This window comes from Oxyura jamaicensis, chromosome 1, assembly GCF_011077185.1.
Source record: "Oxyura jamaicensis isolate SHBP4307 breed ruddy duck chromosome 1, BPBGC_Ojam_1.0, whole genome shotgun sequence".
NCBI classification, from domain to species: Eukaryota; Metazoa; Chordata; class Aves; order Anseriformes; family Anatidae; genus Oxyura; species Oxyura jamaicensis.
The window spans coordinates 58,846,907-58,869,157 of record NC_048893.1 but is presented as its reverse complement, the minus strand read 5'-3'; the positions used below and the strand labels follow the sequence as shown (position 1 = coordinate 58,869,157).

At 46.6% G+C, this 22,251-nt stretch overlaps 1 protein-coding gene across 4 annotated transcripts; it reads right to left on the bottom strand.

Annotated features, from left to right (window-relative positions):
* Window positions 1-1,033: 1,033 nt before the first annotated feature.
* Window positions 1,034-16,578, bottom strand: SVOPL (SVOP like). 4 transcript variants are annotated; one of them, XM_035342445.1, is made up of 15 exons: window positions 16,495-16,578; window positions 15,689-15,780; window positions 14,541-14,639; window positions 14,081-14,152; window positions 13,554-13,678; window positions 12,071-12,134; window positions 10,822-10,947; window positions 10,415-10,543; window positions 9,252-9,325; window positions 7,289-7,491; window positions 6,807-6,918; window positions 5,991-6,072; window positions 4,452-4,541; window positions 3,948-4,061; window positions 1,034-1,129 (listed from the first exon to the last, which is right to left on the bottom strand). In XM_035342445.1, exons 1-15 carry the CDS (start codon window positions 16,571-16,573, stop codon window positions 1,118-1,120), a joined length of 1,473 nt encoding a protein of 490 aa, XP_035198336.1. In that variant the 5' UTR covers window positions 16,574-16,578; the 3' UTR covers window positions 1,034-1,117. The 4 variants fall into 4 exon arrangements, with proteins under 4 accessions (XP_035198336.1, XP_035198353.1, XP_035198361.1 ...); XM_035342462.1 differs by having other exon boundaries at window positions 5,991-6,067; XM_035342452.1 differs by lacking the exons at window positions 1,034-1,129; window positions 3,948-4,061 and having other exon boundaries at window positions 4,110-4,541; window positions 5,991-6,067.
* Between the last annotated feature and the right edge of the window lie 5,673 nt (window positions 16,579-22,251).

Genomic DNA, 22,251 nt, shown 5'->3' with positions numbered 1-22,251 from the left:
TGGAGGTGGGAAAGTAGCTAAGGAATTACCTTACATCAGTCTATTTCCCCTTTTCATCAAGCTTCAGGTGTATTTTCATAAGAAAAATATTTAAAAACAAAAACAGGCATGCTCTAACATATTGTTCTTGTTTCCTTGCTAGTTGCATAAGCAGTGCAGGTGCTAGTTGCCTGAGAAGTCAGTCAGGCTCCTGGGCAGCCAGCCCGCTGGCTTACTCTTGCATTAACTGGGGAGCTGTGGCAGCTGGCCATTCAGACCATCACTGTTAGATCTGAATGTCCAGATGAGCGTGTGATTTGTGTGCTTCACTGGCATGCCATCTTAAGTGAGATGGGTCAGGCTAGCTCTGTGCCAGCTTGCCACAGCTGCTGTCAGGACACGGATGCTTTGGTACAGAAAGCCATTAGGTAGGTCTTCAAGGACCTTAAAGTTGTGGTAAGCTGTGCTTGCCAGCTGCCTCCTGAGATCCTCATCTGTGTGCTACCATCAGGCATGTGGGTGAGTGGGTATGAGGATAAGAAAATTATTTCAGTAAACTGTTTGAACACATCCCTGTTTAAATAACCCACTGGAAAGGTCAGACTCAACTTTTGTCTTGTGATTTCGGATGCCACCCTAAGAACCTTCAGAAATTGCCCATGCAATGATGTTTGAGATGTTAAAATTAACTTCTTTATGATGTACGCACCAATATTTGAGGAGTGCTATTTTGTTTTTTAAAGGTAAGTAACGTGTTCTTTCAAGCTGCTATTGTGAAGCCCCTGTCTACTTCATGTATTTTTTTCTTTGCCTCAGTTCCTTGAAGCAATGATGACGGTGGTGGTTTTCCATTTTTTTGCAACATGACACTGGCACTACTATTAGCACTAGTGGTAAACAGTCTTCATCTTGCCTCACAGGATCAGTAGAAAGCATCTTTTTATTGAATCACAGGAAAGGGAATATACTTGAGGAAGTTGCCCTTTGTCTATGCAAATCATAGCTTTTACACTGTTCCAGTTACCTTTTTCTTTTTTTATGATGGAAAGGGTGTGGAGAAGCAATCACCATCAAATGCAGCTCACAGGAAATGACAGCTTCCAAACGTCTCTTCCACTCTATCATCAAATACATGCTTTCATTTTACTTGCTAAGAAATGGGAAAAATCAAAACAAAAAATTAATAGAATGCACATGAAAACAAACAAAAATGCATACAGAAGAGTATCCACTTGGTTATGTGTCCAAAAATTCTTGCCTCTGATAGGCAATCCTCATGGCTATTTTGAGTGTAGACTGATGCTGTCCTAATAACCTGAGACAGATACAGAATAGAATCATGGAATGGTTTGGGGTGGAAGGGAATTTAAAGATAAACTAGTTCCAACCACTGCCCTGGGTAGGGACCTACCTTCTGCCTGAAGTCTCATCCAGCCTGGCCTTGAAGACCTCCAGGGATGGGGCTTCTTCCACAACTTCTCTGGGCAACCTGTTCCAGTGCCTCACCACCCTCACAGTGAGCAACTGAACAATTTCTTCTTTTTATCTAATCTCCCCTTTTCCAGATTAAAACCATTACCACTTGTCTTAATGTTACACATAGTGATGGTAACATCACCCTGAACCCTTCTCTGTGCTAAATAACCCTAACTCCCTCAGTCTTTCTTGATAGGAAATGTGTTCCAGCCCTCTGATTGTTTTTATGACCCTCCTTTCACGTCCTTCTTATGCTGGGGTCCCCAGAACCTATTGCAGTACTCTGTGTGGGGTCTCATGAGAACAGAGAAGAATCACCTCCTGCGACCTGCTGGCCTTCTTTCAATGCAGCCCAGGGTATGGTTGGCTTTCAGGGCTGCAAGCACACATTGTCTGTTCACGTCAGGCTTTTCATCCCCCAGGACCCCCAAGTCCTCTGCAGAGCTGCTCTCAGTCCATTCATCCCCCAGTCTGTACTGATGTTTGGGATTGCCCCAACCCAGGTGCAGGGCCTCGCACTTGGCCTTGTTGAACTTCATGAGCTTCACACTGGCCCACCTCTCAGGTCCCTCTGGATGGCATCCCTTCCCTGTAGAGCATCAACTGCACCATTTGACTTGGTGTCAAACTTGAGGGTGCACTGAATCCCACTGCCTGTGTCACCAATGAAGATACTGAACAGTTCCAGTCCCAATACGGACCCTCGGTGGACACCTCCTCACTGGTCTCCATCCAGACAACGGACAGTATGTTTTTTTAAATGTCATTGTTCAGATTCCATAAAAAGTTTCCTACATGTGTTTCATTCAGTTGTTTCACTTAGATCTAGTGTTGAGTTACACATCTATTGTTTGGAGCTTTAGGATTAAACATTTCCTTGTTCAAGAGCTTTTACATTGTGCATTTAAACTTCAGAATGGATTAGATGACTGCTCTGTGAAGCCCTTGGAACATTCAACAGTCATGATTCAGCAACGCCTGAATGACATTACGTACACAAATACAATCTCTGACATGACCTCTAGAGAAGAATAACCGATCTGAATATATGACCTAATGGTGGCTTCTTGTAGTACACAACTGGATCTACAGATTTTTATTTTTATGTCCTTTTCACTTGTGCATGTGAAGGCCAGCAACTGGAGCTTATTACTCTTACTTGTAGCAAGTAATAATGCTATTACATTTGCAGGGGAAGAGCCCCTTCCATTAAGGAATCATTACATTCCCATTTATCTCAGCCACTACTAGCCAAAATTAATCTATCTGTACCTGAATCAGAGGTTTCCTTTTATGTTTAAAGCAGTTTTAAATAAGCATTTGCTTAGTAATTTTTGTAGATCCAACCAGTTGAGGGATTGTGGGTCCCTGGCATCTGTGCATGAGGTTGAATTTCACCCACAAGAGAAAAATGAGTTGTTTTGTCCACTTAAATTTCTTAAAACTTATTAAATTTCACTTAAAGCTTAAGCTTTTATATTTTTTTATAGTCATTTACAGAATATCATATAGATATTTTAAAATGGCATAAAAACATGAGTCCATATTTCTAAAAGACGTGCATTTTAAGAGGCAGGCAATGATTAATATGTTTATTTTCCAAAATCTCTAAGGTTAACTGTCCCACACACCTGTGGGAAACCGGAGATGTGACCCAATGAAATTCAGTGTGCATGTCTGTATGCATATAATGCATGTATATGCATATATATTTCAAGTCTGGTCCTGAATCCCACAAAAAGCAGTTTGGCCAAACATCTGTCTGGCCCTAGGTTGCTAAAGAATTTGGATTACCTAGCCCATGGTCTTCTGGTTTACAGGTTAAGACTGCAGAGGAACGTGCAGAGTGATGCAGACCTGCCTCCTGCATGATATGAAAATTTCCATGCTGGTAGAGCTGAATTGCCTGTAACCACAGAATTGCTCACCACCTCTAGTAATTAAATCAGTGCTACTTGGCCATGGGAGGCTATCAGAGTTTAAGCTGACATTCCTTCTTAATCTTTGTGCGTAGTGTTTTGGCTGACTGCCTCTGAAGCCTTATAAGAAACACTAGTCACACGGGTTTAGGTTAAAGGGCTGATGCTGCTGGGGCATTTACTTGAATTTGATGTAGAAGTGGCTTTAGTAGTTTAAGGTATTACTTGTATGTGCTACTATCTCTGCATGCAACAGAGGCAGAGCAGAATATGCACAGCAGTTTCAAGCTGGGACAAAGAAGTGCTTACACTAATTTAGGTTAACATGCTGCCATGAGGGAGCTGGGGTTAGGACTGGCATTCTTGTTTGTTCTTACATAAGAAATGAGATGAGGCAACTGGGGTTACAGTGCTTTAAGTTGCTATGACAGCACCTTCCTCTGTTTATCTGTCAGTCTTTATTTTGGCTTATGAACCCTCAGAAGAGTTTGGGGTGCTTTCTGTCTGAATCAAAATCTACTAGTTTCTAAATAGCCTTTAGGTTGCAGGAATTCCTGGACTGGCAATACAAACCTGCAGTGCCCTGCCCTTGGTCTCAATGGGCAGTGTGAACGCAGAGATTGCACACACAGCACACACAGATGAGAAAAGACACAGGGCCCCAAGGAAAGAAGCACTCATAAGAACCTGCAGATAAAAAAACAACAGCTCAAACATCAGTTTGGTTTTGGGTCCCAGCAGTTAATTGGGAATTAAAGAGTGGATGATGGGTTACAAACACCTGAGAAACAAAGCAACGGCCAGAAAAATGATCTGTCTGGTGAATCTAAGAGTTTTCAGAAAGCAACAAATTCTAGCAATCTAAGCTCTGGGAAGATATTACTCCAGATCTACATCTGGCAAAGACCCCCAAAATACTCTATAAATGTCAGATAAAGAACTAATGAGTTGGAAAAAAACACCACCAACTAGATTGAGTGCCTCACCCTTTTTTGTGAACTTCAGGAGCATATGTCTGTGTATTTGATAACAATGCTTGCCTCAAGATTTTACCAACATTATCAACTATGCTCTTACTTGTGATATAAATGGTGCCACCATCGCTCCAACACGGCACAATGATCCACTTGTTCCCATCCCCAGAGCTCGCATCGTAGTGGGATAAACCTAAAACAGGCCAGAAGGAAATAGGGTTAACACAACAATGTTCTGTGATATGTGTCCCCTTTTTCCTTTTTTTTTTTTTTTTTTTTTTTTCTTCAGAGAGCCCCATTGCATTTTCAAGGGCAGCCAGGGGGATAAGATATAAAAAGAATTAAAGGTTCCTTTGTGTCTTATTTGTGCCATTACAAATCTGCCATTTCTTGCCCAAAGTAGAGGCTTAGGGTGACAGACACACCTTTCTTCCAGTTACACTGAGCTGCTCAGGTCAAAGTCACAGACTGTAGGCTGGGTGCTAGGCCCTGTATCTGGAAAGCACAAAAAAGGATATTGTCTGCAGCCTTCAAGACAGCCTATTTATTTGTAACAACACCTTTGTTTAGAATGAGGAAAAAGAAAATGAAATGCCATTAAGAAACCTCCAGGCTTAGAAGAACATGCTTTGCGTATTTTCTTTTTCATATCTCATATTTTCATAATACCTGTGCCAATAAAACACTTAAGTATGTGCTTTGCTTAACTTTAGTTACATCCCATTAATGTCAATAGATTTTAGGCTTTTTAGCCTTTGTCATTTAAGCCTTTGTTTAAATATTTTACTGGTCCAAGCCAGAGGATGTAAGGTAATTCAAGAAGAGTCCAGGCATGTGGCCGGGAAGGGCATTTCTAAGTTTGGTTTTGATCCTCAATTAAATTGCATGTATTGGTGGTTTATCATATGGCTATTCCAGCAATGGTCTTCGCATCAACAGCATCTGATTCTGCACTATTAAAAGCTGGTATTTATTCAAGTCTAGTGCATGAGTAAGTACAGTGTGCTATTAAAAGTACGGCACACTATCAGGCCAACCCAGGTAGCTACGGCTATTAACTTTTTATCACTTTACTCAATCTGAAAGTCAATACATTAAATTTCACACAGTGGTGTTTTTTAAATGAAAACTATGTGCGAAACTACAGAACTCATTGCTCCAAAGTTGTATGAAGGAGAAGCTCTCTGAAGAATTAAAACTATTTCTAGACAGAACACAATAATTCCATTAGGTGATAACATAAATAAATAAATATATTTATATGTGTAACTCAATATACTAACTACATCAGTCCCTTAAGTGCTGGCAAAGGTTCCTTTCAGTGGTAGCCTATTATCTAACTTGAGAGGGATAGCAAGGGGTAAGATGGAGATTTCTGGAAGATGTCCATAAACAACATCCTCAAAAATCACATTTAGTAGTAGCTGACCAACAGGTGGCTCAGTAGGGCATTCATGTCCCTCCTGCTCTTCTCATCTCCAACCAGTTTTCTGATTCCTTCTCTTATCTCATACATGAAAAGTGTGGTCAGGAAGCAAGAGACAGTTCAAGAAAGATGACTAACTGGTCAGGAAATATAGCAGCATTGGCAAATGGGCTTTCATGCCCCAGAGCAGCTTCAAGTACTTGCCGAAGGACCCACCTCTGCAGTGTAAATGTAGATGGTGTTGAAGTTTGCTGAAACCAAGGCACGAAGCACAAAGAGAAAACCAGTCATGCCTGCACTAAAGAGGAAGCAGCATAGGGCAAATAGTTAGTGTCACTGAACAGTGATCAACAGAGACGCAACCTAATGTACTCTCTGTGATAAGGCTTTTAAAATAAGGAAAAGTTGATTGCTGACAAGTGTAATCTTTTTCTAGTCCGTTGGCAGGCCATGTTTGCTATTTCTATAAGGAAGCTGCAAGCAAACATGCTGGCTGTGCTCAGGCTAGAGTTAAGGCAGAGAAAACTGAAAATAATAATAGTAATAGCAGCAAAGAGGTTGGTACCCAAGTTGGTGACTGTAAGCCTCCTGACAGGGGTTCGTTTACCTTAATGCTATTTGCAGCCTCCCACTCCAGCTCCCAGGGCCCACGGTGCTGCCAGGCTCCCAGACAGCTTAAAGCAGACTTTAACTTGAAGCCCCCCCGACTTCCAGCTGTTAGACTCTGCTATCTTGAGAGGGAACTTTTGGAAATCCCCCCCTAACCAGCCTGATAATTACAGCACTCACAAAACCTTTCCCTTGAAGCCCTGAGCTCTTTCTGAAGTGTCTGGCTCTACAAGTTAGAAGAGACATAGCTACCACAGCTAAAAAAATATAATAATAATAATAATAAAAGAAAAAATAAGAGTGATTATACTTTCTAGTGGATGTTGTTCACATGATTTTTACTTTCTCAGACTGTACTAGAAAGCAGCATGTCGGGGAAGGTGCACCCACGCCCAACAGCACCCGCATGCTGATGGTGACTACCTGGAGGTGCAGATATTAAGGAGAAGAAAGAAGAGCGCCGTACATCCCATGGTGATACACAGGCTCAGGCGTCTTCCGAGGAAGTTGATGCCGAGGATGTTCACAGGATTTACTGTGAGGCAGAAAGGAGAAGCATAAAATGTTAGGTGACATACTTGTAATGATCATTTGTCTCTACAGACTTCAAGGCCTTATGCAGTGTGACTCAAAAATACCTCTCTGCATCCTCAGCACCTACTGAATACTCTACAAAATGTGCAAACCCTGTAGTGCCCTCCCTGTACCCAAAACCTGCCATCTGTCCCCATGGCCCATGTCACAGGCTCCCCTTTGTGAGGAGCTGGTGCCTGGCACTCGCCAGCAAGGCTGAGGACATTTAACCCTGCAGGACATCTCCGGGTGCTCAGCAAGCAGCACAGCATAGTGAGCACGAGCTGGTGGCAAAGAGGGCCTGGAAGGGCGGGGAGGGGAGAGGAGGTTACGCGCGATCTCCCCAGCGGTGCTGATGATCATGGTCTGGTACGCAGAAGGGCCAAACGGGCGGCAGTGGCAGGGGCTGCGGCTCTCCTCCGAGACAGGGCCTGGGTCCTCCCCCATTGGTGCTGTGGAGCCACAGCTCAGGTCCCGCTCCAGCAGCTCAGCGCTGGCCAAGATGACTCCGTAATAAGCGAAAGCTATGCCAAGCCTGCGGGGAGGAACGGGGACATTGACAGGGAAGGTGAGGAAACGCTCTGGCACTGAAATGCAGCAGGCTTCGGGTACCCTGGGACTCTCCCTGCACCGTGGTGCTGCAGGATGGGCACCCCTATGAGCCTGAGCCCAGCGGTGATGCGGGCACCCACCAGGTCAGCAGGCACCCAGCACATGGCAGAGCACTGCCACACATGTCCACACACCTCCCTTCCTCGGAGGACCCCACCCTGGCTCTTAGCTCTCTGATTGCTTGCCCATTAGTGCTGGGTTTTGCTGTGCAGCAGGACACCTGGACTGCCAAGCACCCCGATGAGGGTGAAGCTCATGCCTGCATTTCCACTGCCCCACAAACACTCTGAGAAAGCAGGGTGCAATGCTGCATTTGCACGTGGTCTTTTCCCCTTCCCATCATTGCTGCGATACCCCAGGGAAAGGATTTGAAGAAGCCATGAAGTCTACAGGCTGTTGTTAAGCAATTAATGCCAAGAGCTTGCTCATTTGTAATTGGTAGTCCCGATGCAGTGAGTCACTTTCTGACATTAACACTACTGCTCTGGCCAGATGTTCACAGCCCACATTGCCACTTTCCTGCTCCACTTTCAAATGAAGGAAATGCTCCTACATCTCTCAGCTCCTCCATAAATGCTGGTTGTTGGCTACAGCTTTGCAAAGCATTGCTGCCTCTGGGCAGGAGCTGTGGTGATCCAGCTGGGAACAAGTTGTCCCAATATCCACCCCACTTCCTGCTACTTTCAGGCTGTGCACTGTGGTCATGGCAGGGAGAGCATGTCACTTTAGTCCCTTATCTTATTCTGGTCTGTGTGTGGAGAGGCTTCCAAACTGCCCCTGCCTGGAGGGAGTTCCTAAAGCAGACCCCAGTGCTTGCAGATCAAATACATCACATAAAAACACTGCCCAAGTGTTATATTCCTCATCCTTCCTTCATAGTGATTTTCAGAAGGAATTTTCATTATCCTGCTGGAGAGACTCACACCGCACCCTGGCTCGCTGTCAAGAACAGGCCACTGGTGGTGGCAGCCTCACTGTGTCATTATCGAGTAATTCAGCATATGCCTAATCATAAGCAGGCTAAGTAATTTTTTCCTTTTTTTTATTATTTTTTTTAACCCCCCCTGGCAGTTTCAGAAACAAGCTCCAGAATGCAGGCTATGAAATTAGTTGCCTGGGGACATGGGGGATGCTGAGGGCATGAAGGGATGGGGATGCAAACCTGAGAACGCGCCAGTGGCTCCCGGGGGAGTAGGAGAGAAAGAAGGATTAAAAACAAAAAGATATTTCATAATGCTCACACAAGTTGAGGGAAAAACATAAAATATTCAAAGCCTGACTTAGCAAGATTTTGGGTCAATGAGTTCCCACGGACCCATTATTTATACATTTCCATTCCAGACAGCACAGCCAATGAAACATATATTACCCATGCATACAGCTACTGGGAACATGGCAAATGAAATTCGTCTGTCTTCAGTCTTAATTTTCCTCAGCCAGTGGCAGTGTACCAGTTAATGAGTTTCTGTTTGAGCCCTGTCTCACTGATACGTGGGCTGGCCTGTGAAGCCATGCATTTGTCCTGCTCTCTGGATGAACAAGCTGGCAACATGAAGTGAAACCAAACTGAGGGTACATGTGGTATGCACAGTGGGCAGATGTGAGCTCTCCTGCTGCTCATTGACAAAGCCACCTGGGGAGCTGATAAGCAAGAGGGGAAAAAAAAAGAAAGAAAAAAAATACCATATGATCCATATCTGCAGAGTGGTTCTTAGGTATTTGGGATGCATGAGGTCTTTGAACCTTCCTCTTCTTTCCTGCAAATTAAGTGGTAGAAAAGTTTGCTTAAAAGCCATCTTTTACACCAGGGCAAGAGCTCTGTGGCAGCAGCTGGTGCCCAGGTGCCAGCACCTTTGTCCCAGGTGTACTGTACCTCACCAGCCCTCTGGAGAGGAAGCCCCTCTTCCCAGAGGATGTCTGCAGGAGGGCGTGCTGCAAAGGATGGAGGGGAGGAGGAGAACCCTGCGCACCCCCACCTTGGCCCCCACATGCCTGAGAAAACAGGTATAGTTTTGGGGTTGCATTTATTATTATTGTTGTTATTATTACTATTATTATTGTTATTATTATTATTGAAGCCTTGGAGGGTGAACAACTGACAAAAACCCTGTGCATGGCCAATGTGGTTCCATTACATAAATTCAATTAAACTACAGCAAAGCTTTAATCCTAATTAAGTCCAATACAATACATCTTGCATGAATTGCTGAGGACAATGCTTGGTGCCTGTGGGATTAAATAAGCTGCAAAGAGGTCCAGGGAAGGGACTTAAAAGAGCTGGATTATAACTTTGAGGCCCTGGACACGAGAAGCGATCAGCTCCTGAGCTGTTCAGCCTCCTTAAAGAGTTGGAAATGGTGGCAGCTCTGAAATGTCCTCCTCTGCTCTGCCTCTCTGGCTCCACTTGCAGGGACCAGGGATGCTGGGAGCCAGCCCGCAAGCAAGGCCAGGGGCTGGGAAAGGCTCTGGGACTTGCAGGTGGGACCTTTGTCCCATGGTCACGACACCCAGTGGGACCCCAAGGAACAGGTCTTGCGTCTTCTGGTGCTGGGGATACTCTGGGAAGATCCAGTGGTGGTAGTGTGAGAAATAAAGTTGTGTTTTCGCAATGGAAAATTCCACTAAGCTTGCATATTCAAAAGTGATTGTGCTGGCATAACAGTGGCATGACAGTGGGGAATATGTTAAGCAGATAAGGGGAAGGTCCCACTGTCCTAAAATATTGTGGATAGCTAAGCAAAACATGACAAGCAGTGCAAAATCAGTAAATACAAAAAATCCTGACAGCGCTTTTCATGCCCTCTGCAACCCCCATGTCTCCAGGCAGCACTGCAGGCTGGGCTTACCTTGGGGGGCTCCTGCAGCACCCCCTCGGGCATCGCCGCCCGGTTTATCTCGGCTATCCTCCTCAGTGTGGCTAGGGCAGCCGCCGTGTTCCCCGTGGACACGTTGTACCGTGCCGACTCAGGGATGAACTGAAAGCAGAGCAGTTTTAGAAAGCCCTTCTGCCCATCTCCTACCAGCCCACAGTGCCCACAGCCACCCATCCTGCCCACGAGCGCTAGGAGTAGGGATTTTCCATGTCACTCTACAGAAATAAGACAGTCCTCATGTCTGAGGTCAGTATTTCTGAAGAGCAGAGCTGGGGCAGATGTGGTTGGCTGACACAGTGGAGGGTGACGTCTCTTGCTTCCTGGGGACATGCCAGGTCAGTGGTGGTGCAGTGGTGAATGGGGAGAGAGGCTTTTCCTACCTTGAACACCAGGATGAGAATGATGCCGGGGATGGAGGCAATTCTGATCAACCACCGCCAGCCGATGGTTGGGTTCACCACTGATGCCAGGCCAATGATTAACAAGGATCCTGCCAACCAGAACACCTTTCCAAAGGAAAAGGAGGGGTTAACATGACAACGTTTTGCTTATTTTCATCCCTTCTGATTTCATTCCCTGGATAAGAGGGGTTCTGTTTGGGGGAAAGCTGCAGTTCAAACTGAGCTATCCTGAGGCTGTCAGAGAAGCTGAGTTTAGGTTGAAGGAAAGAGGGAAAGAAATTATCTCTGGATGAAAACAGATAACGTGCTGTAGCTGCTATTGTACTTAAAGCCTCATTTGTCCTTCCAGTCACTTCTCTGCTAATGATCAGGACTGTGAATTTTTCTCTTGTCTGAATCTCTGTGGGGAAGCAGCAGATTTACAAGCCCCAAAGGCAAAAAGGGGCAAGATTTGCACTGCTGAAAGTTGGTGGGTCTCCAGTGCTGAGTTATACCAGTGGAGAATCTGGCCCCAGATCTGCAAGTACTTTCCTCCCTGCAGTTCACTTGTTGCCATCCGGAGAAATGTCCCTTTCAGGGGACCACACAAAGGAGTTCCAGCAGTACAAATCACAAACAAACTCGCAAAAGCCACAGCAAGTTCATGAGTAATCTGTGGGCAGAAATAACACGTTTCTGGGGAGAAATCCAAGATTGTTCTTTTTTATAAACTTCTGTGTTTCTGATGACACTTGGGTAATGAAGCCCTGGGATCAAACATAATGAAAAACAAACTACCCCTGCCACCAAGACTGTGTACCAACCCTTCTGTTCCAACAGCCAGATGAATTCATGGGCTCAGCGAGGCATTCACAAATCATTTGCACATGCATAAAGCGGTCATTGCAGGAATCTGAGCAAGGAATAACCCCAGTTGTGCTCACCGTGGTTTTTGTCCCACAGGCGACCACATCCCTTCCAGCACGTCTCAGACCTAGCTTGGGACTAACTATGCTGGCCCTGCAGGGAGAGACCCAGCCCAGGGCCTCGTGTGGGAGCTGCCTCATTAATCACACATTATTACCATCATTCAGACTCAAAGGTTTGTATTTACCCAATGTGAGACCCCCAGCACACACCAATTGGAAACGTTGAGCTGCCCTTGAACAAGGAGACCTCTCCTCAGCCCACCTCACTTTGGACTCCTGGGATTCTGGATGTGAAGGAACAGTAACATACTGGCTCTTACCTGGGATAAGGGCAGCATGTATCCTCGGTACTTGGTAGGTAAAAATTCCGTTTTTATGATAAGCCTAGTGAAAATGGGAAATAAGGCAGAAAGAGACAGCAAGAATATCTGCACTGATCAAATGGCAGTCCAGCTCAGCCAGTATTGAATGTGGCTGCCTGCAGACAGAGGGACCACCCCTCTTCCACCACTGAGCTCCCAGGAGGGGGGACCCTGCTCATCATGCCCTTGGTCAGGAAGGCACCAGGTTACATGCAGGAAGGTGCCTGGCATAAATCCCCTCCTTGGCCAAAAAAGAGAAAGGAGAGAGTCCATGTTGGCTCTTTCTATCATCTGAGCTGTTGAGGTGTTTTATAAAATGTGCAGCACCAGCAGCAGGAGGGACTGCAAGCACCTTAACTGCTTGGCCTTGCCCTCCATCCTCTGAGGGAGGCAGCCCCAGGATGCTGGTGGAGGCACGACCCGGGCACGGGGTGTCTCTTACTGGTGGCAGCACCAGCCTCCTGTCCTTCACTTCAGCAAAGGGCTCTTGGGCCAGTGCAACCTGCTTTGGGCTGTCATGCCTGGGCAGTGGGTTTGGAAAAAATCATGCATTCCAACCAACATTCACAGAGACTGAAAGGGAGGTGAGGGAAAGGCTGAGAGAGGTTTGCTATAGGAAGGGTAATGCTCTGCCTCCCACAGCCCCTCAAGTGGAATAGGATCTTTATTGCCTGCCCCGCGTTTCAACCCAGATTTGGAGGAACCATGGAAAAAAACCTGAAACATTGCGTTTGTTTCCTTGACAGAGTCCAAAGAAATCTCTTATTTTGCCAGGCTCTTAGTGAAGTGGCTTTTAATACTGTGAATTTCTCCTTCCCCCTCACCCCCCAACACCTCCCTCCCTGCTTCCGCACCAAAAGGGCAAAAAGTTTCATTTAAGTGGGAAGGTTTTACACCAGTTCAGGAAGAATTTGCTACTCTAAGCAGAATTGTTGTGACTTTTTTACAAGGAAGCAGCCTTTGCTCATCTGTTACCTGTCTAATTGTTTTTACAATATGTGTGCTTAATAATCCCCCTGTCACTAGTTTAATGCAAACCAGCTGCCCTCTCTGTCCCAGGGCTGAGGAGCCCTTGGGAACTGCAACTTAGGTAGACAGACAGGGATTCAATGGCATTACAGAACTGTGTTTTTCTTTAAGGCGATGTGGGAATTTGCTCTCCTCTGCACTTCCAGCCCCCTCAGAGGCCCCTTCCTGGCCATCTCCCCCCTGGTCACCGCGCAGCCTCAGCTTATCAGGCTCAGCACACGAGACGGCGGGCGCTGCGCCAAGGTCAGCCAAAATGAGCTGCGGGGCCTTTCTTGCTTCAAACCCAGGAATACAGCCCCCCGGGCCCCTGGGTGCCTCCTCGGAGGAAGGAAAGCAGAGCCATGCTCTCACTTTTTCACGAACAGAACCTGGTGTCAGGGTGCTCCTCACACGGTGCAAAGCACGGCCTTACCCCTGCGCGTGGCCTGACACGCCGCCTCCCACCATGGTCCTCAGGAAGACAAACCAGATGTAGGATGGGGCAAATGAGGTCAGCAGGGAGAAATAGGCTCCCCAGAGGAAGGAGAGCAGCAGAATCTGCAAGGGGCAAAATTAGGGTGATAAAACCAAGCACTCTCTCCAAGCTCAATGATTATTTTGAAAGTTTTCTGAGGCCAGGTGCCAGCTAAGAGAGAGGCCAGCTAGCTCCAGGCTTAAGGGGCAAGGAAAGGGCCAAGAATGGGCACCAAGATGCCTGCTTTCATGGAGTCTGGCTTTCCTCCATGGGAGGAGCAGTGACCAGCCTTCCAGAGGCTTTGGGAAGGGCTCAGGTGGATCCAAAGGGTTTTGAGCACCATGCAACAAATCCCTGGACTCTCATGGGAGCAGTTCCCCAGGGACACTGCACAGCAAAGGGATGGAGGGGACAGGTGGTGGCAGGCCCCTCGTGGCTTGTCACAGGGCTGGGGAGGGGCACGCACAGCCCCGGTGCCCACTCACCTTCCAGCGTCCATACCTGTCGGCCAGGAGCCCGAGCGCTATGCTGAAGACCATGTAGCCAAAAAACACCATCTACAGGGAATTGGAAGACAGCTGTGGGGTGCTCGTTCCCAGCAGCACCAGGCAGCTCTGCTCTCTAAAAATGCAGGTGAGCTAAATGCTTTCTAGGCAGGCGGATGAACTGCCGTGCTGGAGCTATGCATAGTGTCAGTCCTCAAAGTGAAGGGTGGCAAGGATTTCTGGAGTCAGGAACTGGGGGCTCATTTTGGCTTTACACTTTTGGGCATGGATGTGTGCTCATGACATCTTGCTTCCTGGAATTTTAAAGCTGTGGCCTGTCCCTGAGAGGAGGCCTTGGAATTTATCTGGTCTATTGGGAAACATGTTATGAAGCCTGGTGGTGCTGCAGACACTGCCCTTGTGGTGGATGACTTGCATGGGGGGAGCACAAGTCACTCACCGTTGTCACTAGAGCCACCTGCCAGTCATGAAGCTGCCACTCGCATCGGATGAGGGGGGACACGACAGCTATTAGCATGATCTCCATGGCTTCAGCCACCTTTGGGAACAAGCATGCACGTTAGCAAGAAGGGAAGGTGCGAGGAGCCCATGGGGTGAAGGCCCTCATCCCCAGCTAGCCTGCAGCCACAGCAGTCCCACCATGCTGAAACAGGCCCTGTGAAGCCGTGGTGCCTCCACAGAGGTCTAGCCCTCTGTTTGGTCTGGAAAACATGCATTTAGGAATGGGGAGAGGAGAGGATGGGACAAAGCTGCACCTAGAAAGTGGATATCTGGGTACAGCTTGTGTCTAGAAAGGCTGGAAAGATTCATCCCTTGCAGAAGAGACTCAGCCAGCTGTGCTAGTGGAAGGTCTTCAACAGCATCCAGAAACCAAGCTGCTATTTTAAATACCTGGCTGTGAATTTGGGCATCTAACACAAAGACAACCTCTAAAATAAAATAAAATTAAAATTAGTTAAAATAAAATAAAATAAAATAAAAATAGAATCATTGCTCTGTTGTCTGTTCGCTCCTAGCAGCTAGCTTTAGTTAAGAAATAAGCCATCGTTCACTCATAGTTACAGGCCTTCCCATCTCAGCTATGGCAATGCTCATGGATATGTCCCTATCACACCTTCACCCCAGCCTGGCCCTGGTTCCCAAACCAGATGTGCTGTTAACCTAGGACCCTGGCAGTTAGTTAATTAGGAAGTTTTCCAGGTAGCCAAGGGTGAGAGGAGGGCAGCCATCCTGTGTCAGACTGCACAAGGTTTGGGTGCCCAGGGAATGGCATGAAAAATGCAGTCAGGAGGCTGAACCTAACCCTCAGAAGGTGGGACGGTGACCCAGGGTAGGGGTAAGGCCAGGATGACCTGGGGCAACTTGTTCTGCTTTGCCTTGAAATAGGTTCAATATTGGTTTCGGCCAATGTTGGTTTCGGACAAAGGTGACAAAAACAGAAATCCTGCTTGAGAAAATATGTGTGAAAAAAAAAGGGGGGCTACAATATGTGTGCATGGTTCTTTCAGTTGTTATTGCACAGTAATAGCAAAAAGAAGGAGAACGTTTTTGTTTTTTGGTACCGTGCAGATGGCTGCAGACACCTACCCCAGTGCTTCCCATGATTAGGAAAAGTGCAATGTGGAACCTCCCAAATCCTATGGTTTCCACAGCTTCTTCCACCGTAAATGTCTTCTGCCCTGTAACACCAACGGGGAAGAAAGAGACAAAAGAAATTAAACAAACAAAAAAATAATAATAAAAAAAATTGTCAGGTTGTACCTCCTCAGGTCTTTATGAAATGTGAATGTTTTATGTGAACTGTACCAGGAGAAAGATTGGAAACATCTAACTTGCCCTGGCATGGGTGCTGTGAGCCAGGGCCGGGGACTGTCCCAGCCCCCTAGGCCCTACAATAGTCACAGCTGCTGCAACAGGCACAGCTGGGGGCTCTGGGCTTCATACTGTCTCCTGTTTTTTCCTCATTTTGTCCCCCCATTTCAAGAGCAAACCAAGCAGCTCAAGACAAGGGCTGGGATGGCTTTATAAACAGAGCTGGCAGAAAGCTTTCAGTGTGTGTATACATTTAAGCTCTTATTTAGGTAAAGTCAGAGCTATACAAATTTTTCTGTCAGGACATTTATCTTCCAACTTGGTCAGGTCAAACCCTGAAATGGAACAGAATTTCAGAAGAAAAATATATATATATAATAATTTCATGGAAACCAAGCCAGGCAGCTCTTCTACTGCTGCTGGTGGAAGACAAGCCTGGCAGCTGTGGTGGGAGAGGAGCAGTATGAAGCTGATGCCTGTGGCTGCACATGCAGAGATTTTAGGTAACTGGAGTGCCAGAATCCTGCCTCTACCCCACTACATGAGGAGCAAAATTTCTAGTCCTGCAAACACAAACCTACCTTTGGGGGGTTCTTGTCCCTCCGTGTGGATTTCCTCCAAGGCAATAGTGTTTACTGCCTCTTTTGGTGCAGTGGCCATCTTGGCTCCTGCTGGGGTCTCCGGTCACTGCCAGGGAAGGATGGGATTTAACTGTGAAACCTTCAGGTGGTCACAAAGCAAACTTTGCTATCAGCCAGCAAAGAAGTTTCCTGCGCTGCAATGGAAGCATTCAGATATGTTCAAACACATATTTGTTTTAGGCAGCTAGTAGGGAATGACACTTCCCACAGTGAATTTTTGCTTGTTTGATTGTTTGTTTTGTTTTGTTTAAAAAATAAAAATAAAAATAGAAGCATCACAAGGCATTTTAGTTGAGCTGACAGATCAGTCATCACATTGCTCTGGCTGTTTTCATAGAAAGTCCAGAGACTCAGGGAAGATGCAAGACTGTGTCACAGCTTCCCAAGCCTGGACATGCAAAGACAGCCAAAGGATGCTGCATCATCTCCAAGATCCAAGAACTGACAATTACTGGCGCTACGCTGCCCCAGTCAAAGGTAGAAATGTCTGCCTCTGAGGTGCTGCACCCTGTAATTGCTGGGGTTTGTCAGAGCATGAAGCAGAGCCAGAGGGTAGGAACAGCCACACAGAGGAGTGGGGTTGCCCAGCCTGCTCCCCTAACCCTGGCTTCCCAGGATGGGATGTCTGGCAAGCAGTGATCACCTAGCTCCTAGCTCCTCCTCACCCTGCCCAACCCTGGCAGCACGGTGCTTCTCACTGAACATGTGGTCCTCTGCCTCACCCCCCTGCGTTAATCCCCATCCTCTTATGTCAGCAAGAAACAGCCACGAGTTCTGGATTGCAACAGGGGACAGGTGGCTTCTCCCCCAGCGGTTCGGGTTTCTAATGCTAGATCCCTAGAACTGATCATGGCTGCTTTTCCTGGTAAGAAAATATCATCTTAATCCTGTGGCAGGGATTAGGCACACTGTAAGCTTTAACCCACAGGCTTTCCTGCTGAGTGCATGCTCAGACACTGCTGGGGGGGGGGGGGGGGGGCTCAACCCATGCACAGTGTAACAACCAGCTCTCCTCTGATGACCTCCATCCAGAGGTGCCAAACTTGGCCAAGGAAGCATGCAGTGCCACCCAGCAGTGGTCTGGGGGCTGCAGCAAGGCCAGGGATTTACCTAACAACTGAGGGCATCTAACAAAAGACACGAAATCTCAACTGAGGTAGAGGAAAGCACAAGCTCAGAAAGCACAGAGGTAGAGCACTCCCAGGCTGGGCACGTTACAAACATTGCCCTGAGGTGTGGTTAGGCAGAGGTCATTCTGGGCTAATAGCAGATCAGTTGGTTGGGTCACATACACTGACCTTGCTGTTACAGACCATTACAGTCCAGCATCCCAGAGGATGCATAGGATATTGCTTGCTACTGTCTCTGAGCAGCATCCTCAGAGGCAGCTGTAGCTGCCAACAGCACATGGTGCCACCAGCTGTTGGTGTTGGCCTCCATCTACAGACCATTTCCAGGTGGAACCAACTCAAAAGAAACCAAACTGGGTGTTTGGAAGAGCCTGTGAGAAGAGATAATGCTTTGCTGTGTGGCTGAGTCATGAAGAGCTTTACAGTAATGAAACCTGGGTACCTGTAAAACCTGTGAAATGGCAAACCCTGGCCATGCAGGACCCACCAGTGAAGCTCAGGTGCTCAAGCAGAAGGGTGAAGAGGCACACCCCACCACTGGGGATGGTGAAGACACCCCCAGAGGTGTCAGAATAGCAGCTATCACCTGTGGGAGACCCACACAGCTCCCAAACAGCAGCAGCTGACCAGGTGGAATACCTGCTCTAGCACCTCAAGTAACACCAGAAATCTGTCCAGGCTATCTGCATCCCCCCCCTGTGGCCAGGACACTGGGGCAGCTGGAGCAAAATTCACTCCCCCAAAAGCAGGTAAGAAGCCACTCTTCAGGTAAGGCCTCAGCATGATATGCTCTGCATCAGCATTTATCTCCAAGAAGATTTAGAGGCCATGCTTCAGTAAATCTCCTAAGGGTTCCTCCTGAGATTAGGGGTTGCTCATCCCAAGCACTTGCAGCCCTGTTTGCTCTGATGGAGCAGCTCATGTCTATCCCACCTCTTTGGGGAGTCACAAGGAAGAGCTTCCTGCTATTTGTAAATCACACTGAAAATACTAAATGACAATTACACGGGCCAAAAGAACAGCACTGCCAAAGCTGTTGCTGGCAGGGAAAACAGCAATCCTTCATCAGAAGGGAGCAACCAAGAGTGCAGTGAAACTACTGCTGGGACCGGCAGCAGGATGACATGACATGCAAGTGATCAGAAATCCCCCCTCCTAAGCCAAGGCTCAATTAGTTTTACTTATTTATTTATTTATTTTTGAGTGAAGTTTCCTTACCTCTGAAATGTCTCAGGCACAGAGGAGCAGATTTTTCCTCCCTTACGGCTCTTTCTTTCCCTTCTGCTGTTTTCTTTTTGCAGTGATCGTGGTGCTGTGGGGTTTGGGCTCCAGCTCCTGGGAATCAGGTTTCCTCCTGATTCAGGTAGGACCTGCACAGGCAGGTCCCTCCCCACCCACCTCCACCCCCAGAAGTAGGTGGCAGAGCGGGGCACCTCAGTGCTGACCTGTGCTGGTCTCCTTGCACCTACAGCTGCCTCTGCAGGAGCTGCCCACCATGGGTGATGTTGTCCCCTACCCCTTCTGGTGGGGACAACCCTTGGAGGGAGGTGGGCACTCTGGAGAAAACCCTACCATGGCATCGTGAGATTTTAGCTGACAGGTTTTGGAGGGCAGGTCCCATGGCGCCAGCACCTGGGTAAGGAGGTTTTGCTACCCCACGCAAAGCTGTGAGCAGCACCCAGGTGCCACAACCACCAGCTCCCCCAGGCCAGCTCAGATGCCATCACCACAAAGAAAACAGGGCCCGTCTATATGCTTCGTCTCTCTCAATTTCCCAGACAAGTACACAACTGCAGTGAGTATTCGTGGCTTGTGGTGATCCTGACCTTGCCCCATAGCAAATCTGAGAGCTGCAGGTTGTGCTGGCCAGTAAATCTGAGCTATGTGTGCTGTAAGTGTTCTTGACAAGGAGTGTACGTGCTGACCTTGTTGGTTGACCTTGTTGTTGACCTTGACCGTGTTGGCTTTAGCTTTAGTTTCTCCCAGTGGGGATGCTGGGGAGTTTTTTGTCTCTCTTCCATAAGAGTTCCCTAAATCCTTCTCTTCTGAAATATGTACACCAAGCTAGCAGCATTGCTGTAACAGTTTTATCAAAGCATGTAGCTCTCATGCCAAGTTTCACACTTTCAAGCATCAGGAATGCATTTGCTGTCAGCCAACATAAGCTATTTCACAGCCCTATTTTACATCTTCCTTTTAATAATATCTGATATTCAGCCACAGCCACTATTGGCAACTGCTAAACTGGATGCAGGACCCAGCCTGCCAGATCCATACTGTTACGTTTTCATTGCAAAAACTCAGACACTGTGCATGCGATCACAGAAGGGAACTGAAGTTTTGGCATTCCGGCTTCCCAATGCAGAAGAGGAAAAAAATATTACCAAAAATATCAGTGAAATATTCAGCTGCAGAGATGTGTTTTCAGGCTCACCTGTTTGGGATGGAATGAAGGCACGCTGCCTATTACTTCTTTTAGCCACCTCACGATAATTTAGTTGTTTGCAAAGGAAATGCAAAGACTGGTCACAGAGAAGTGTGAATAGAAATGTCTACATAAATGAGAGCTCCAAGAGAAACAAGGGAGTGAAGGTGAGAAGAAAGTCCTCCGCTGCTGGCCAAGGACATGACAGAGGGCCATCACACAAGTAAACACTGAGGAAAGTGCTGTTTGCTGCAAGAGCCAGAGTCTGAGCTTCAAGAAACTGTTGACTCCTGAAGATTTTAGAAGATCTGTTCAATAACCATCATCACCAAACCAGAGGACTCATGGAGAACTCAGTACCTGGCTATCTTCATCCTCCGTATCACCAGTTATCCTGGCAGGAGGGCCTGGTCACACGCAGCTCTAGCTCTCATGAGGACGAATAAAAAAAAAAAAAAAAAAAAAAAAAACATAAAAGAATGAATGAGTGACTGAAACCAGTTTGACTGACTTTGTTATCACTTTCTCATCCTTCATAGTCATTCTGGCTGATGAGGATTTTTTTATATATTAATCTTCTACAAAGTGATATATGTGATATGTCGCCACCCCTCAGAAACAAACACCTTCCTAGATACGGGATGAGCTTTGGATCCAAAGGCAACAATTCCTCCCTAGGTTAAAAATTCCCAGTAAGGTAACTGGAAGCCTCACCTCCTTCAACAGTGGCTAAAGCCCAGATGAAGACAACAGGGTGTTGTACCAAGGTCCACTACTCTGTAACAGCAATCTCTTCTGGATCTGACCACATCTGGTGGCCACATTCACAGCGCCAGCTAGAAAACCTGGTCTCATTCAGCTTAGCAGCTGTGCTGGGGAATGGGCAGTCACTGCTCTGCTCCAAAACTTTTAAAACAAGGCAATCTGGAACATTTCTGTTTTATTTGTTTATTTATTTATTAAGTCTTAAAAACAACCCAGATGCAAGCCAGGGCTCTCCTCAACACCACCTCAGCAATATTTCATCTGATTGCTCCCTGATTGCAAGTGGGCTTAGTCCTCTTGGGGAGTATGGAATTGCCATCCCCATACTGCAAATGCACAAGTGAGCCACAGGCTCTGCTGTAATATCCAGTTTCACACAGAATGAGAGCAGATTACACAATTATGCCAAATGTTAGACTCACTGTTCAGTACAGTAAACAACAGACCATCTTGTCACCTGCAGTACTCAGACAACAATTCATTTTTCTTGCTTAAAATGTAAACCTCGGACAAAAAGCAGAACACCAAGAAGCTCTAAAAGGAACAGATATTCTGTTTCAGGTAATCACCTCCTCAGTTACACCGCAATCATGTGGATAGGTGCAATAAAGATAAAATATGTGTTTGTGCAGAAAATCCACCCACTGTTTCATAAAGCAAATTGTTTTCTCTGTATTTGGTAATGCATCAAAATGGCCTTTCTTGCTTTGAGACAGCTTTTCTCCCAAACCTCTGCAGAGTGGGAATAAACAAATTAGGTTGGAGTGAATAACTTAAGGTGACCATAGCTGAAAGGTGGCTCTCAAGGCTGACCACTGCAGTCTCCTGGCCACTGCTCCACTGCATATCCTGCTGGAACAGTCAACAGATGTGCTTCTTTGGTGGAGCTGGATATTGAGAATGTGAGGTTTGAAAAGGGCTCGCTTGGTTACACCCTGTGGAAGGAAGCACCATCACCTCCAAATCCGTCAGTGTGCTATGTTGTAATTTTACATCCCCTGTGGTTTAAAAAATAGCCCGTCTTGATTAACAGTATTCAGTCTGAAAAATTGGCAATTCATGCATATTTAGGAAGGATCAGAGTATATCAACACTGAATTAATCACAACAGTTCTGATTTCTCTCTTCGTTCTGTTCATTAGCATTAGCATTTCTACGCAATCTGTTTTAACAACCCATCTTGAAAAACACAGCACAGGGAGAGTCATCTTAAGTCTCCAGTAAGAAACGAATCCATAGAGAGAAATAAATTGGCTGCCAATGTGGAAATTGGTGCACTCTTTTGTTTAAACAGCTCAAACCCAACGCTTTTGTTAAGTGATGACGTGTGCAAACGTCTATAATCCTGTACTGTTAAGCCCTGAAGCAAATCAGATA